General features: G+C 63.5%; 1 protein-coding gene across 1 annotated transcript; it reads right to left on the bottom strand.

Moving 5' to 3' along the window:
- Positions 1-3,723: 3,723 nt before the first annotated feature.
- C1QL1 (complement C1q like 1) lies at positions 3,724-9,358 on the bottom strand. Its single transcript, XM_058820699.1, has 2 exons — positions 8,795-9,358; positions 3,724-4,015 (listed from the first exon to the last, which is right to left on the bottom strand). The coding sequence occupies exons 1-2, from the start codon at positions 9,356-9,358 to the stop codon at positions 3,836-3,838; spliced, it is 744 nt and encodes a 247-aa protein (XP_058676682.1). The 3' UTR covers positions 3,724-3,835.
- Positions 9,359-16,390: the final 7,032 nt, after the last annotated feature.

Raw genomic sequence — 16,390 nt, 5'->3', positions numbered from 1 at the left:
GGATCTCGCCCTCCTCTGGCCGGGATGCGCTTGGTGTTCGGTGTTTGGTGTTTGGCTCGGGGGCAGCTTTTCCTCCACCAGAACCCCCCAGTCCTTATCTGCAGACCCTCAGCTCTTCTCCCACTTTGTGCTGTCCCTGTGCAGGTGCAGCCCCTTCCCTTGGCATTATTGAATTTCACTGTGTCCTTCTCTGCAGGACTCTCAGCTCTTCTCCCACTCTGTGCTGGTGCTGGGACTGTCCCTGTGCTGGTGCAGCCCCTTCCCTCGGCTTTACTGAACTTCCCTGTGTCCTCTTGGTGCCACTTCTCCAGCTTGTCCTGGGTGTCACCAGCACTGCAGCTTTGTGTCACCTTTGTGAACCTTGGGACACTGTCAGTGAGGAAGGGACTGCAAAGCCCCGGTAACACCCAGAGCCCTCAGGGACACCTTTGTCACCGTGTCACCATCCAGCCAGTCCCTGACCCCCCTCTCACAGCCGTGTCCCCCCAGCTCGGGGATGAGGATGGATTTTGGAAGGGGATGAAGGCAGCTCCAGGCAGAGGGTGCAGCTGTGCATTGGGGTGTCTGGGGATGGGGATTATAAGGATGTCTGTGGTTTGGGGATGGGGACTAGGGGTCTCTGGGGATGGGGATTGGGGTGCCTGGGGATTGGGGTGCCTGGGGATTGGGGTGTCTTTGGATGGGGATTGGAGTTTCTAGGACTGGGGATTGGAGTGTTGGGGATGCGGGTGTCTAGAGATGGGGATTGGGGTGTCTGTGGATTGGGGTCTCTGGGAATGGGGATTGGGGTGTCTGTGGATTGGGGTGTCTGGGGATGGGGATTGCGGTCTCTGGGAATGGGGATTGGGGTGTCTGGGGATGGGGATTGGGGTGTCTGGGGATGGGGATTGGGGTCTCTGGGAATGGGGATTGGGGTGTCTGGGGATGCTGCTCTGTCACAGTTTGGGGTGTGCAATGAGGTCCCTCGTGCTGAAGAGCACATTTAGGGCACAAAGCTGCTGGGCCAGCTGTCTTGGGAGTGCAGGGGAAACGGGCAGAGCCCCCAGCAAGTGGGCAGGAGCTGGCACTGACCCCAAAGGGCCCTGCAGTGGCAGGGAGGTGACAGGGACACAGCAGGAGAGGATGGCTCAGCTGGAACCCCCACTGCCAGGAGGGGATGGAGCCTGGGAGGTTCTTTGTTGGCTCCATCTCGAGCTGTTACTGAGCTGCTGCAGCAGGATTAAATTCCTTAAAGGAACCAGAGTCTGGCACTGCTCTCTGGGAGCCCTGGGGCTGAGCTGGGGGGGAAACCAGGAGCCAATGTGGGATGGGCTGTGGGGGAGCCAACAGGGCCCCAGTGCCAGTCTAGGTGGAAATGCAGCTGCCAGAGCAGCTCCAGGATGGGTCACAGGGAAGTTTCCTGAACAGTTTCTGACCCAGATGGGACCCCAGGTCACCTTCCTTCTCCAAACATCCAGCACCAGGTGACCGACCCAGTATGTCAATATGTAGGGAACGATCAACCTTTTTTTTTTTGTGCTTTTATATTGATAATCCCCTCTGGCCTATGGCAACCCTTAATTTTGTTGTTTGGTACCTGCAATAATAATGTGTGTAGGGCAGTGTTAAATCCCTTGAAACTTTTGCTTTTTAATATATTAGCAGGAATGCCACGTTAAGATCAAGGGAGGAATTCCTGGTGAGGATTTTCTGGAGCTGCTGCTGTGAAGGGGCTTCAGTGCCAGTCTGGAGGGGCAGGAATGTGATGGATGGATGGATGGATGGATGGATGGATGGATGGATGGATGGATGGATGGAAAGGTTCCTGAATTGCTGACCCATGTGGGACCCCAGCCCACCTTCCTTCCCCAAACACCCAACTGCTGCTGCTGGATGAGTTCACCTGGCATCCTTGCAGCAGGGAGGGAACAAAGGGAGAGTGTTAAAATTTCCTGAGCATATTCCACATCAGTTCTAAGATCGGGTCTGACTCTCTCCATTGTGCAGCATTTTGGTGCAGTTCCTGCAGTGGATGGAGCACAGGGCTGGGCTGTGGGTCCAAAGGAGCCGGGCTGGAGCGAGCCCAGAGTCCTTTAAGCATTTTAAAGGATGCAGTACGAAATGTTTACAATCCTGTGCTGGACACTGTGTTTGGTGCACGGTGATTCCTTCCTGAGGCACTTCCATGGCAGAGCTCCCGGGCTGCCCGTGCTGTGTGGCCGGGCCGGGCACAGACCCCGGGGAAGGAGCCGCTCCCTTGGGATGTGCCCAGGGAGCCTCCTGGGGAAGGGGATCCAGGCCAGGGAGAGGCGCCTCGGCTCCAAGCCGCTCCTGTAGCTATTCAGGCCATGGCGGTGACACCGTCCCCTCAGGGCCCGCTCAGCCCCTCACGACCTGCCGCCCTCTTCAGCCACGGCCTCCTCAGTGTGCCTGCGCCTCCTTTGGGGCCTCAAAACCCCTCGCACAGAGCACTGCATTCCGCACCCTCACGGCCCCGGCCCCTCTACTCTAAGCGGGTTCCCACCCTCACGCCGCTTTTAAATTGCCCGCGAGGCCCCGCCCTGCTCTCTGATTGGCCCTGCTCCGCCTTTCCAACTCCCATTGGCTGCGCCCCGCGTGATGCATCATGGGGGTTGTAGTTCCGAGCCCCGCGCGAGGCGCTATGGGGGCTGCGGTCTCGGTGCCGCCTGCGCCCCCTGCCGCCGGCAGCGGCTGCTGCAGCTCCGAGCCCCGGCGGGCGAGAGAGGGGAAGGTCCCGGGGGTACCGGGGGTCCTGGAATGTCCCGGGGGTCCCTGGGAGGTTCCGGAGGGTCCCCAGGTTGCAATTCGTTCTCGGGGACCTTCTGCTCGAAGCTGCGATCCAGCCCGGCCCCGCCGCCACCTCCAGCCGGGATCGGTGCCGGGGAACAGCGCCGGGAGCCGCAGGGGCTTGGGAACAAACACACATCTGGAACAAACACACACATCTGGAACACACATCTGGAATGAACACACACATCTGGGACACACACACTCACCTGGGGGCACGCACACCCCCGTGACACAGACAAACAGACAGACACACACCTGAGGGACACACACACACCGGGGACATCAAAACTCATTCTTGAGGACACACGGACACACACACATACATCCAGGAGGACACCCAGCCCCGTCCCGTCCCCAAGGCCACTCCGTGTCCCCAGGGCTCGCATCCTCTGTCCCCAGCACAGCCGCTGTCACCTCGAATCGCGCCAGGTCCCGCCCGTGCCGAGGCAGCGGTGACGGGCGCAGTGCCCGAGGGTCCCGGTGGCTCCGTGTGTCCCTCCCCGAGCGGTGACAATGCTGTGTTTCTCAGGGGACACTCCCTCATGGGGACAGGGCTGGGGTAAGGGCGGCACCCAAGTGTCCCCATGACAGCGGTGCAGGGACAGGGACTGGTTTGATAAAGGAAGCGGCGCCGGGGTGGGACGTGGTGGTGGTGGCACAAAGACCCCGTCCCCGGCGTTGGGGACACTGGGGACACACACAGCAGACCGGGACAGATCACAGCTCTGCTTTACCATGTTGTCACCCCCCGCCCCAGCACAGCCCCCCCAGGCCCGGGGACCCCCCGAGAGCCCCGGCAGCGCCCCGGGGGCGGGCAGAGAGCGGCGGCGGGGCAGGGGGGGCACAGCCGGGCATGGGGGTGCCGTGGGTGCCACCCCCAACCCCTGCAGCCCCCAGCCCTGACGGGAACAGGGGGCTCGGAGCAGCCGGGAGAGCGGGGAGGGGGATCCATGGGTGGGCAGGGGGTGCCGGGGGGGAGCTGGGGGGCAGCAGGGACACCGTGGGGCCGGGGGGTCACTGCGGGGAGATGCGGGGGGCGCCGGGCTCAGTCCGAGTAGATGATGAAGCCGGAGAAGGTGCTGTACTTGTTGTTGTTGCCGCCGTGGGCTTTGCCCCCGTCCAGCTTGATGAACACCTCGTCGCCCGCGTCCAGGTGCAGGATGACGCTGTTGCTGGCGTAGTCGTAGTTCTGGTCGGCGTCCTGAGCGATGGCGCTGGCCCGCACCTGCCCAGGGGACACCGGCTCAGGGCACGCCTCACACGCATCAATCGGATCCAGCCGCCCCGGGGCAGCGAGGGGTGTCCCGGATCCCCCCCGTGGGATCCCAGCACCGCCCGGAGCCCCCCCGGACCCCGCGGGCACCGAAACGGGAGCGCGGCGCTGGGTGTGACAGGGACAGTGGCACAGGGGGGGACTGCGGGTGTGGGGTCAGTGCGGGATTGCAGCCCAGACACGGGACCCCAGTGTGGTGCAGGATCACAGCTCTGACAGGGAACCCCAAATCCAGGTTTGGATACAGGACCGTGGGTCAGATGTGGGACCACAGCTCCACATGGGACCACAGCTCTGACACAGAACCCCAAATCCAGGTTTGGATCCAGGACTGTGGGTCAGATGTAGGACCATGGTCTGACACAGAACCCCAAATGCAGATTTGGATCCAGGTTTGGACACAGGACCGTGGGTCAGACACGGCACCACAGCTCTGACCCCAAATTCAGGTTTGGATACAGGAATGTTGCTCAGACACGGGACCACAGCTCAGACACAGAACCTCAAATCCAGGTTTGGATCCAGGACCGTGGGTCATTTGTGTCACCACAGCTCTGACTCAGAACCCCAAATGCAAGTTTGGACACAGGACCATGGGCCAGACGTGGCACCACAGCTCCACACAGGACCACGGCTCTCTCACAGGACCCTGGCTCTGGATTTGGATGCACAGCTCAGACACAGCCCCCCATCTCTGGGTTTGGATCCAGGGCCATTTTTGGGACACAGCCCCCCATCTCTGGGTTTGGATCCAGGGCCATGCCTGGGACACAGCCCCCCATCTCCCATCCCAGTCCCAACCCAAACCACTGAACCCTGCATCCCGGGAGCTGCACGGGGACGGTGAGGGTGTGGCGAGGGCTGAACCCCCATTCCCATTACACAGACCCCCATCCACCCCCAGAAAGGTTCCCTGGGTGCCGGCAGAGGCGGAGGAGCCGTCCCCGCCCGCAGCAGCGGTTCCGTGGCTGGAGCCGCTGCAGAATTCTGTGGGTAATCAAATCTCCGGCGGAGCCTCGCGGGGAGATCGCGGCGCTGGGTGACAGTGACAAGGCGGCTGCTGAAATCCCAAGTGAAATGCAGAAAGCGCTGCGCCGGGAGAAGGTGCCGCTAATTACGACCGACGAGAATCGCCTCTTAATTGGGCTCGCATCGGCGAGCGGCTGCGGTGGCCCGGAGCGGTGGGACAAGGACGGTGTCCCCTGCAGTCCTGTCCTTTGTCCCCAGGACGGGAGTCCCGGGGTCACTCCTCACCCAGCCGCACCTGGGACGATGTTAACTCTGGAACCTACCGACGGCCAGGCTGTGATCCCACAGCACCCACTTTTAACATTCACCCTGCGCCCACCCTGTCACCTCGAGGTCCCCATTGCAGGTGGGGGACCCCAAATCCCGGTCAGTCACAGCGCCCCAATCTCCTGGGTCCTGCTGCGGATCGGGAGTGGAGGAAGAAGCCAGGAAAGAAGGAAGGAGAACCAGGAAAGGAGGAAGGAGAGCCAGGAAAAGCCATTTGGCTCCGTCCCCCCCGCCACAGCTGGAGCTGCCCGGTGCCATCCGTCTTCCCTCGTTAAGGAGCCGCCTCATCACGGCGAGCCCGCCAGCCCTCGCTAACCAGGCAAGATAAATGGCAGCGCTGGGCCCGGGCTGAGGCGCTGCCGGCACCGCAGAGCCACGGGAGGGGGGCTGCCACCACGGCCACCAGCGATGGCTTCACCCCTTCGTGCTGTTCTGTGCCTCAGTTTCCCCATGGGGTGGCATGGCCCCAGCCTGGGCTCTGCTGCAGCCGCTCTCCCTGACCCCAGTGACAATTCTGAGGGGTGTCCCTGGCACTGGGGACACTCTGGAGGGGTCCCCAAGGTGGCTGCACCCAGCAGCTTTCAGGGGACAGTGGGGTGCTGCCATGTGCGGTGACACTTGGGGACATCAGGGACACCTCGTGCCCCATGTGCCACCATGGCCCAGCACCCTGAGGTGGCTTTTGAGCCCCCAAACTCAGTGGCAGAGGCTCCTCAGGATGCTCGGGCACAGCTCTGGGTGCCCCCCACGGCCCTTGGGTGCAGCAGGAGATGCCCCCAGGACCCTCCAGCACATCCTTGTGTACCCTTGGGGACTGTCCCCAAGAGTCCCCTGGGGCTGTGACCCTCCCTGAGCCTTCTGGGGAATGGCCTTCTACAGCATTGGGACCCCAAAACCACCTGGTACCAGCCCTATCCATCAATCAATCAATCAATCTGTCCCTCCGTCCATCCACCTCTCGCTGCCCTTGCCTCAGCTACGGGCTAATACAAATAATAATTAATGCTAATTAAGCACCAGCAGCAGCTCCCCTGGCTCTCATTAACTCCAGCCCCGACCCAACGCTGATGGGCAGCCCCCAAACCAGCAGCACTGAGGGGATTTTGGGGTGCCAGACGGGACCCCCCAAATTCTGACTGGCTCTGAATATTCCAGGATCAACCTTTATCTGCTGGGAACCCCACACCATGCCAGGAACGGGGCATTTTTAGCAGAAATCCCCTAAATAACCCAATTTTTTAATTATTTGGGCCATTAAGGGGGGAATCTTCTTTCTAGCTATCGATGCGGCGATGCCTTGTTAGTAATTAACAAGCCGTTAATTAAGTTGCATCGCCCGCCCGAGCGCTGCTCCTCTTGACAAGGAGCTCCAAAGCTTCTGGAAATTCATCCAGAAATGTTGATCTAGGGGGTAGAAGGTTTGGGGCGGTCCCCCAAAAGATTTGAAGGTTGAGGTGATTTTTTGGGGTGCTCAGTCCGGAGTGTTTGGGGAAAGAGCAAGAAGTGCCAAACAGCGCTGGAAACCCCCAAAAATTAAGGCTTGAGGGAGGGGGAGGACAAAAATAATCTCAATAAAAGGAAATTGGAAGTGTTTGGATGGAGAAAAGCTGCGGAGCGAGCGGCTCCTGCCGTGCTCCCGCTCGGAAGGGCTCGGGGAGGGTGACAAGGATCCCGCTCCTCCTCACAGCCCGGCTCTTTTTGGGGTGAAAACTCAGTTTTGGGGGTCCTGGATGCTCAGGGCAAGGAGGCATCGCGGGTTTTGATGCCGGGGGAAACGCAGCGTGGATGGAGGCGCGGGAATGCAGCTGCGGTGCCATCCAGGGGAGCTGAGCTCGGTGACATCCCCGAGGGGACACGGCCACATCTTGTCCCTCGAGTCCTGGTGTGGGAAAGGGGCGCCCCAAAAGCGTGGGGATGGCGAGGCTGAGTCCTGGCATTGGGGGTTCCAGCGGGATGAGGGGAGGGGAAGGATGCAGCCACCCTCGGGGTGTCCCCCGCGATGTCCCCACTCAGACCCAGCCGGTTCCAGGCTGGGGGTGCGGCCCCCCAAAAGCGGGACCTCCGCGGGGACAATGGCATGGCCAGGGGGACACCCCCCAAGGAACATCTCCATGGCCAAGGAAAGAGCTGAGGGAACCCCTGGGGACACGCCAGGGTGGATGGTGACTGTCCCCAGCACTGGGAGAGGGACAGGGGACACGGGGCAGCGTCTGGGAATGGGAGGAGGAGGAGGATGGGACACCCCAGGGGTGCACCCAGAGCCTGTCATTGTCACTGGGATAAGGACAGGACACCCCAAGGGTGCACCCAGATCCCGTCATTGTCACGGGGAGGGGGACAGGGAACCCCAGGGGTGCACCCAGAGCCTGTCATTGTCACTGGGATAAGGACAGGACACCCCAAGGGTGCACCCAGATCCCGTCATTGTCACTGGGAGAGGGACAGGGGACCCCAGGGGTGCACCCAGAGCCCTGCACTGTCCCTGGGAGAAGGAGAGGACACCCCAGGGCTGCTCCTTCAGGGTGGGGAGCAGGATGGAGCACCCTGGGGACACAACCAGAGCCCTGCACTGTCACTGGGAGAGGGACAGGAGACCCCAGGGGTGCACCCAGAGCCCTGCTCTGTCACTGAGAGAGGGACAGAGCACCCCAGGGCTGCTCTTTCAGCATGGGAAGCATCCTGGGGACACAATCAGAGCCTGTCATCGTCACTGGGAGAAGGAAGGAGCATCCTGGGGGAGCATCTCCAGCACTGGGAGAAGGATGGGGCATCCTGGGGATGCAGCTCCAGAGAGGGGAGCAGGACAGAGCCCCTCGGGGGTGCACCCCGAGCCCATCACATCGCTGTGAGGAGAACAGGGCACCCTGGGGTTACAGCTCCTTGCCCAGGAGAAGGATGTGGCACCCTGGAAACGCACCCAAATCCCATCATCGTCACCCAGAGAGGGACAGAACATCCCGGGGGTGCATCCCTGGGGGTAGGAGAAGGACAGGGCATTCTGGGGATGCACACAGAGCCCACCCTCAGCACCGGGAGATGGATCAAACACCCCAGGGGTGCATGGCAGTGTCTGGGAGAAGGATGTGGATGGACCCAGAGCCCATCACTGCCGCTGGGAGAAGGATGTGACACCCAGGGGATGGGAATAGGATGGGGGCCCTGGGGAAGCACCCAGAGCCCGCAATCAGCGCTGGGAGGAGGATGTGGCACCCTGGGGGTGCATCCAGGGGCCGGGAAAAGGACGGAGCCCCTGGGAAAGCACCCGCGGTCCATCACCAGCACAAAGAGGATGTGACACCCCGGGGCAGGAGAAGGATGGAGCACCCATTCTGAAGGCAGGAAAAGCACGGGGAAGCACCCACAGCCCTTCTCCCGTGCTGGGGGATATCAGAGCTCCCGGTCCCGCGGATGGAGCCGGGATGGGGCAGCCCTTACCTGCCCGTTCTTGCAGAGGTCGGCCCACATGCTGGTGCCGTCCCCGCCGCGCATGAGGACGTGGTAGGTGAAGAAGTAGGTGCCGGGGATGGCGCAGGTGAACTTGCCCGAGGCGGCGTCGTAGCTGTTGCCCAGGTTGGTGACCACGTCGTCGAACTTGAGCACCTCGTAGCCCTCGTGGGGGTTCTTGAGGCCGGCGTAGAAGGCGACCCGCGGCACCGTGCTGTAGGTGGCCGCGCTCACCGCGCCCGTAGCGCCCGGTCCCGGCAATCCCGGGGGTCCCGGTCTTCCCGCTTCGCCCCGCGCCCCCACCGGCCCCGGCGGCCCCGGTTCTCCGGGCGGCCCCGGCGGTCCCGGTTTGCCCGGTCTGCCCGGTTTGCCTTGGGGACCCTGCACCAGCGTGGAGGGCGGCGGGAGGGGGCCGCGCTCGGCCGGTTGCTGGGGGGGAGCGGCGGGGCCGTAGGGCTCGCAGACCATCCGGCAGGTGCCCAGCATCTCGTAGCGACCGTCGGTACCGGCGGAGCTCACCAGCACCGGGATGAGCACCACCAGCACCAGAACCATCACCACCCCCGCCGCGGCCGCCAGCAAAGTTTTGCGGCCCAGGCTGAGCCGCCGCCCGGCCGGGGCGCGCTGGCGCCCGGGGGAGGGAATGGTGCCGGCGGGGGGGAGCAGGGCGGCGGCGGCGGCGGCGGCGGGGGGGGCTCGGGCTGGCGGCGGCTCCGCTGCGCTCCGCTGCCTCCGGTGCGCCCCGCGCCGCACGGGCCACGCCCACCCCGCCGGGCCACGCCCACCCCGCCGCCGGACACGCCCCCTCCATCCCGCCCATCCAATCAGGACACGCCCATGAAGGGAAACTGAGGCACGGAGGTGGGATCGGCCCCGCCGACCCCCTCATCCAATGGGGGGTCCCTCGGTGTCCCCACGCCAGACGCCGAGCACTGCGAGTGTCCCCGTGGAGCTGGGGACACCTCTGGACCCTGTCACTTGTGTCCCCACAGAAGAGCACCCACGGGTGTGATCCTCAGGGCCCGCCCCGACTCCCTGCCTCAGTTTCCCTCACAGCCCAAGTGGCACCCATCCATCGCGGTCAGCCTCCGTGGCATGGGATGCCACCGCTGGTGGCACAGTGACAGCGGGACAGCCGCAGGTGCCACCGCCGGGCTGTGCCAAAGAGCCGTGCCCGGGGCCGGGCCCCCGAGGGCTCATGGCACGGGGGACACGCGGCTGCGCCCGCTCCGTCGCCTGCCATCTCCATCAGCCTCGGCGGGGACAGCGGGACGCGATGGCAAGTGACAGGCGCCGCCAGCGCCGGGGGTGAGCGAAGGACGCGGGGATGGGGGAGGGCGACACGGACACACGGGCACAGAGCGGCCCGGGGCCACCGCCAGTGCCATCCGCCACAGCGCTTGGGTGACAAAACTGAGGTGGCATCAACCTCAGTGGCACCTGTGAGCTCCATAGGGTCATCAACCCCCTGCCCCCCAAAAAACACCCTGAGGGGGCTTCCCCTCATCCCCCTCACTGCCAAAGCCCAGGGGACACACGGGGGACAAGCCCCAGCCCCGCCCCACAAGAGGGGGAACCAAGGGGACTTTTGACAGGCATCGATCGCCCCCGCATGTCCCCCGGCTCCCGCAGAGGCTTTAATCAGCCAGCAGAAATCAATTAGCTACCTTTAAGGAGGCAATTATTGCTGGGGTCTTTACAAGGCTGGGGAGGGGGAGAGCATTTTGGGGTGGGGGCGCTGCCAGCACCGTGTCCCCCCCTCAAAGTTTGTCACCAGCTGTTTCCCTGATGCTTTTCTCCATCATTTTTGTCACCCCCCCCTGCACACCCCCCCATTCCTCGTTATCTTTCTGCTTTAACAAGTGCCTAAAAATACGCCTGGCGAGGTCACGGGCTGCGTGAGTCACCAGCAGCACGGGGACAGGGTGGCCCGGGTGGGCAGGGGGCTCTGCGTGGGGACAGGGTGGCCGTGGTGGAGACACAGAGGGAGGACAGGCCCACGCTGGGGCCTCGTCTCACCTGGAGGCTCAGGGGACATCCCTGGTCGTGGCTGCTGCATCCTCGTGGTGGGGACACTGCCCCAGGTCACCTTGTTGCCACAGGACATCGTGTCCCCTTGGCATAGTCACCACCCCAGGCCACAGCATCACTCTGGGCCGCCCTGTCCCCATGGCAAGGCCACCACTCTTGGCCACCCTGTCCCCAAGCTGTGGCATTACAGAGCCAGGATGGCCCGTGGGACAGCAGCACCCCAGGTGACACTGCTGGAGCCCCTGAGGCGCTCCCTGTCCCCAAGCCCCTTGAACCAGCTCCATGCACAGGGAATGGATGGCAAAGCTCCAAATGGCCACACTTGGGAGTGCAGGAGGTGGGAAAGGGACAAAGGCGGGAGGTGGCAGCAGCAGTGGCTGCCGTGGTTGTGGTGGCAGCGATGGCAGCAGCGATTGCAGTGACAGCATGACTCCTGTGGGAGTGGTGGTGGCCACAGTGGCTGTGGTGACAGTGGTGGCAGCAGTGGTGACAACAGTGGCTGTCACAGCTGCAGTGGTTGTGGTGTGGCTGCAGCGATGGTGTTGGCAGTGGTGGCTGTGGTGACAGTGGTGGCTGTGGTGACAGCAGTGGCTGCAGGGGTTGCAGTGGTGGCAACGATGGCCGTGGTGACAGCAGTGGCAGTGGCGGCTGCAGGGGTTACAGCAGTAGCTGTAGGGGCTGTGGTGACAGTGGTGGCAGCAGTGGCTGCAAGGGTTGTGACAGTGGGTGGAGAGGATGCGGTGACAGCAGTGGCAGCAGTGGCAGTGGTGGGTGCAGAGGATATGGTGACAGCAGTGGCAGCAGTGGCGGCAGCTGTTGCGGTGGTGACTGTGGTGGTGGCTGCAGGGGTTGTGATGACAGTAGCGGCTGTGGTGGCTGCAGGGGATGTGGTGACAGCAGTGGCAGTGGTGGCAGCAGTGGCTGCAGGGGTTGTGGTGGCTGCAGCGGCAGCAGTGGCTGCAGCTGTTGTGGCAGTGGGTGCACAGCTGGATGCGGTGACAGCAGTGGCAGTGGTGGCTGCAGAGGATATGGTGACAGCAGTAGCTGCAGCTGCGGTGGCTGCGGTGGCTGCAGGGTTGTGACAGTGGGTGCAGAGGATGCAGTGACAGCAGTGGCAGCAGTGGCTGCAGCTGTTGCGGCAGTGGCTGCGGTGGTGGCTGCAGGGGTTGTGGTGGCTGCAGTGGCAGTGGTGGCTGCAGCTGCTGTCACGGCGGTGGCTGCGGTGGCTGCGGCTCCGCTCGACGCCCGCCGCTCCTCTGCAAAGGTTAAGCAAACAGCAGCTCCCGCAGAATCGATGCCGGCCCAGCCCTTGGCTGTTTGCTTTGGCAACGCGGGCGGGGGCGGCTGGGCCGTGCTGGGGACGCCGGCAGCGGGGACGGGGACGATCGATGCTCCAGGGGCGCAGCTTGGGCCGGGGGTGGCTGTGCCCGACACCCAGCACCTCCTGGAACTCATGGAGGAGGATTTGGGAAAGGGAAGCGTGACCGGGCCAGGGCAGGGGGCTAGTGGGGCTGGCACTGTGCCCTGCCTCAGTTTCCCCTCCTGGCATTGTGGCAGATGGTGCCCATAGGACCACGCTTGGCATGGGGGACAGGGACATTGTGCCACCGTGGCTCAGCATGGGCAGGCTCAGCTGGAATTAGGACAGAGCTGGACACAACCAATGAGCCCAATGTCATCTCACGGTGACAAGCAGCCATTTGCAGGCCCCAAGGAGTCGGGTTGCTGTCCCCCAAATTCCAACTGTGTCCTCAGGATGGGCTCTGGAAGGACATGGGACATGGGATGGGGACATTCTGCTGTGGGCAGGGAGGCCCAGCTGTCTGCTGGCCTTGAAGGACAAGTGGATGGCTGGGTGGTGAGCAGGTGGTTGGTGGCCAAGTGGCTCACTGGCAGTGACCAGGCTGGTGGGACACCCAGGCGGGGTGGGCTGGCTGGTGGCTTGGTTGCCTGGCTGGCCAGTTGGCTAGATGGCTGATTGGCTGGCTGGCCAGTGGACCACCAGCCTGTCCAGCTGTCCATCTGCTTGTCTGGCTAGCTGAGCAGTTGGCTGGTGGCCAGCCAACACCGTCCCAACATGTCCCGGCCCCACATCAGGCACTGTCCCCATCCCCACTGTCCCCAGCCCAGCACCAGGCACTGTCCCCATCCCCACTGTCCCCAGCCCAGCACCAGGCACTGTCCCCAGCCCAGCGGGGACAGCCCGGCCGCAGGCAGGGGGAGGGCACAAGGTGTGGGGGGCACATCCCCGTCGCTGTCCCCGTCACGCCGCCTCTCATTACGGACACGGCGGGGCTGTCACCCTCCCACCGCGCGGCAATTAAGGGCTGCCAACACCGCAGTTAATTAGCGCCGGCGGTGAGCGCTGCGAGGCGACGGCCACACGGCTGGCGGAGGGGACGGGCTCGGGGACGTGTCCCCAGGGGGAGCAGCCGGGATTTGGGGTGCTGGGACAGCTGTGCTGTCGCGGGGTGTGCTGTCGCGGGGTGTGACACGGAGGGGGTGCCAGCGATGGGGTGTGCCGGGGTGGCATCGGGAGTGTCCTGCACCCCGGGCTGTGCAGTGATGGTGACAGTGGGTGACACGCCGTGGGCCGTGCAGTGACAGTGACACTGGGTGATCCACTGTGGGCCGGCAGTGACGGTGACAGTGGGTGACACGCCGTGGGCCACGCGGTGACATAGCGTTGTGTGACAGCCCCAGCACCAGGCGCTGACGGTGACTCTGTGTGACAATCCACGGGAGCTGCAGTGACACTGCGTGGCACCCGGCGGCCCCACAGTGACAGTGACACCCTGTGCACCGCGCGGTGACAGTGACACCATGTGACACTCCGGGGAGCAACAGTGAAGCTGTGCAGCACCGCAGGGCTGTGCAGCAACTCCGTGTGACACGAGTGGGGCTGTGCAGCCACGGTGACACTATGTGCCACCCCGGGGAGGTGTGCAGTGACACTGACACTGTGCCACACCCCGGGGCCGTGCAGTGACAGTGACACCTGTGACAACAGATGCCATGCAGTGACACCACACTCACAGCCCCGGCTTGTTCCCCCTTGTGGCTATTGAGGTGCCCACCCAGTTCACACCTGGGGACATGTCCCATGGGGGGACATCACCCTGTACCTGCAGCTTCGTGAGGGGACATCTGACCCCTCTTCCTGGCCAAGTGGGTGTCCCATGGAGGGTGTGCCAAGGAAAGGGGGCTCCAGGAATGGGGTACACCAGAGAAGGGGGGCTGCAGGAATGGGGTACACGAGGGAAGGGGAGCTCCAGGAACGGGGTACAGCAGGGAAGGGGGGCTCTAAAGAAGGGGTTACCCCAGGGAGGGGGTGCTCTGTGAAGGGGGTGCTCCAAGGATGGAGCTCCAAGAAAGGAGGGCTCCAGGAATGGGGTACACCAAGGAAAGGGGGCTCCAGGAATGGGGTTACAGCAGGGAGAAGGGGTTCCAGGAATGGGGTACAGCAGGGAGAAGGGGCTCCAGGAATGGGGTACACCAGGGAAGGGGGCTCCAGGAATGGGGTACAGCAGGAAAGGGGGTGCTCGGTGAAGGGGGTGCTCCAGGGATGGAGCTCCAGAAAAAGGAGGTTTCAGGAATGGGGAATGGATGCTCCAAGGAAGGGGTGCAGAGGAGAGGGGGCACCCCAGGAATGGGGTACACTGAGGAAGGAAATGCTCCGGTTCGGAAGGGGCTGCAGGAGCAGGGGTGCGGCAGGAGCAGGGTCCGTCTGTCACAGCCCCCGCCAGCCGCAGCAGCATCGATCCGGCCGCCAATTTGCACAGTCAAATATTTGGCTTCGCGGCGCGGGGCCGGCTCTGCTCGAGCCGCCCCGGTGGGCGCGGGGCCCGCGGTGACGGTGGCGGCGGCTCCGCGATCGATGGCGGGACGTGCGGGGAGCTGGGGCGGCCTCAACGCGCGGGGCCAGGGCTGGGGTCGAGGTGCAGCACCCGCGACCCTCCATCAGCATCCACGACCCTCCATCAGCACCCATAACCCTCTATCAGCACCCAGGGGCTTTGGGAGCCCACGTGGGCTCAGGGGGCAGAACCTGTTCCAGGAGCTCAGGGGCTCAGCCAGGGCGTCCTCCAGGGCCACCTCCATGGTCACTGATGGCCGGTGCAGGGAGCTGAGCCATCTGTCACCGACGGGATGGCTGAGGCTTGGCCACACGGCCACTGGTGGCCATGGAGCTCCATCCCTGGAGCACCCCCTTCACAGAGCACCCCCTCCCTGGGGTAACTCCTTCCTCAGAGCACCCTTCCCTGGTGTACCCCATTCCTGGAGCCCCCCTTCCCTTCTGTACCCCATTCCTGGAGCCCTCTTTCCTGGTGTACCCCATTCCTGGAGCCCCCTCCCTTGGTGTACCCCATTCCTGGAGCCCTCTTCCCTGCTGTACCCCATTCCTGGAGCCCCCTTCCTTGGTGTACCCCATTCCTGGAGCCCCCTTCCTTGGTGTACCCCATTCCTGGAGCCCCCCCTTCCTTGGTGTACCCCATTCCTGGAGCCCCCTTCCTTGGTGTACCCCATTCCTGGAGCCCCCCTTCCTTGGGCTTGTCCCCGAGGGGGTTTGGCTGGGGTGTGGGATGTTCAGGAGTGGGGCTGGTGCAATCCTGGGGCAGCTCCCACCGACACAACTCCATAGCCACGCTCCAGAGCCCTTTCCCCGTGGGTGCAGCCCACGCAGGGGGCTCAGTCCAGGCTCCCCCGGCCTCAGCATCCCCCTGGATCCTCTCGCTTTCCCGGCCCCGCTAAACTCGTTAGCGGCGGGTGAACGAACGTCAGCCGGGCGGGAGCGCAGCGCCAAATGCGATTATTCCCCGTCTTGCTCCATCCTCCCACCCCGGGCTCCATTTATCCGAGGGAGGCGGAACTGGCTCTTATCTCGGCCGAGAAATCTCGCTCCGGCCCTGATTGATGGCTGCCTGCGAGGGATTCCAGCGGCATTGCACAATTAGGGAGCGTTTAGAGCAGGAGGGGTCAGCGCTGGGGTACAGCTAAGGGAGGCTCCCTGGAACTGCACAGGGACCACCAGGTCTCTCCTCTCTCAGGAGAGGATGGAGGTGGAAGAGTGTGGCCCCAAAAAGGGGCAGGTGCTGGCTGGGGACACCCTGGGAAGGTCCCTGTGCCTAAAAGATGGCACAGGGGACAGGCAGGACAGGCTCAAGGGCAGGCAGGAGGGTGGGAACACCCTGGAGGATCCCAGGGATCACCATGGTCATGGTGTGGGGACAAGCAGTGGCATTGGGGACAGGGGGAACAAAGAACCACAGCAGAGCCAGGATCACATCCCAACAAGCCAGACCCACCCCAGAGCCAACACTGAGCCACAGTCCCCCCAAAGGAAGGTCATGATGATCCAAGCAGCTCCTGGAGCAGCTCAGGGATGTTTACTGGGAAAAGCAGGAGCAGGCAGCAGCTCTTCCTGCGTGTGCTGAACTTTACAGAGTGCAGCCGTGCCCAGGCATAGGAACAGCCTGGGAAGAGCCACGGGATGTGCAGCAGCTGCTTGCAGTGTTTTATTAAAACAAAAGTGAAGACCCAGCACCCGCCTCGCCC

This window comes from Ammospiza caudacuta, chromosome 27, assembly GCF_027887145.1.
Source record: "Ammospiza caudacuta isolate bAmmCau1 chromosome 27, bAmmCau1.pri, whole genome shotgun sequence".
Lineage (NCBI taxonomy): Eukaryota > Metazoa > Chordata > Aves > Passeriformes > Passerellidae > Ammospiza > Ammospiza caudacuta.
Note: the sequence above shows the minus strand (reverse complement) of the source record. Positions and strands in the feature narration are given on the sequence as shown.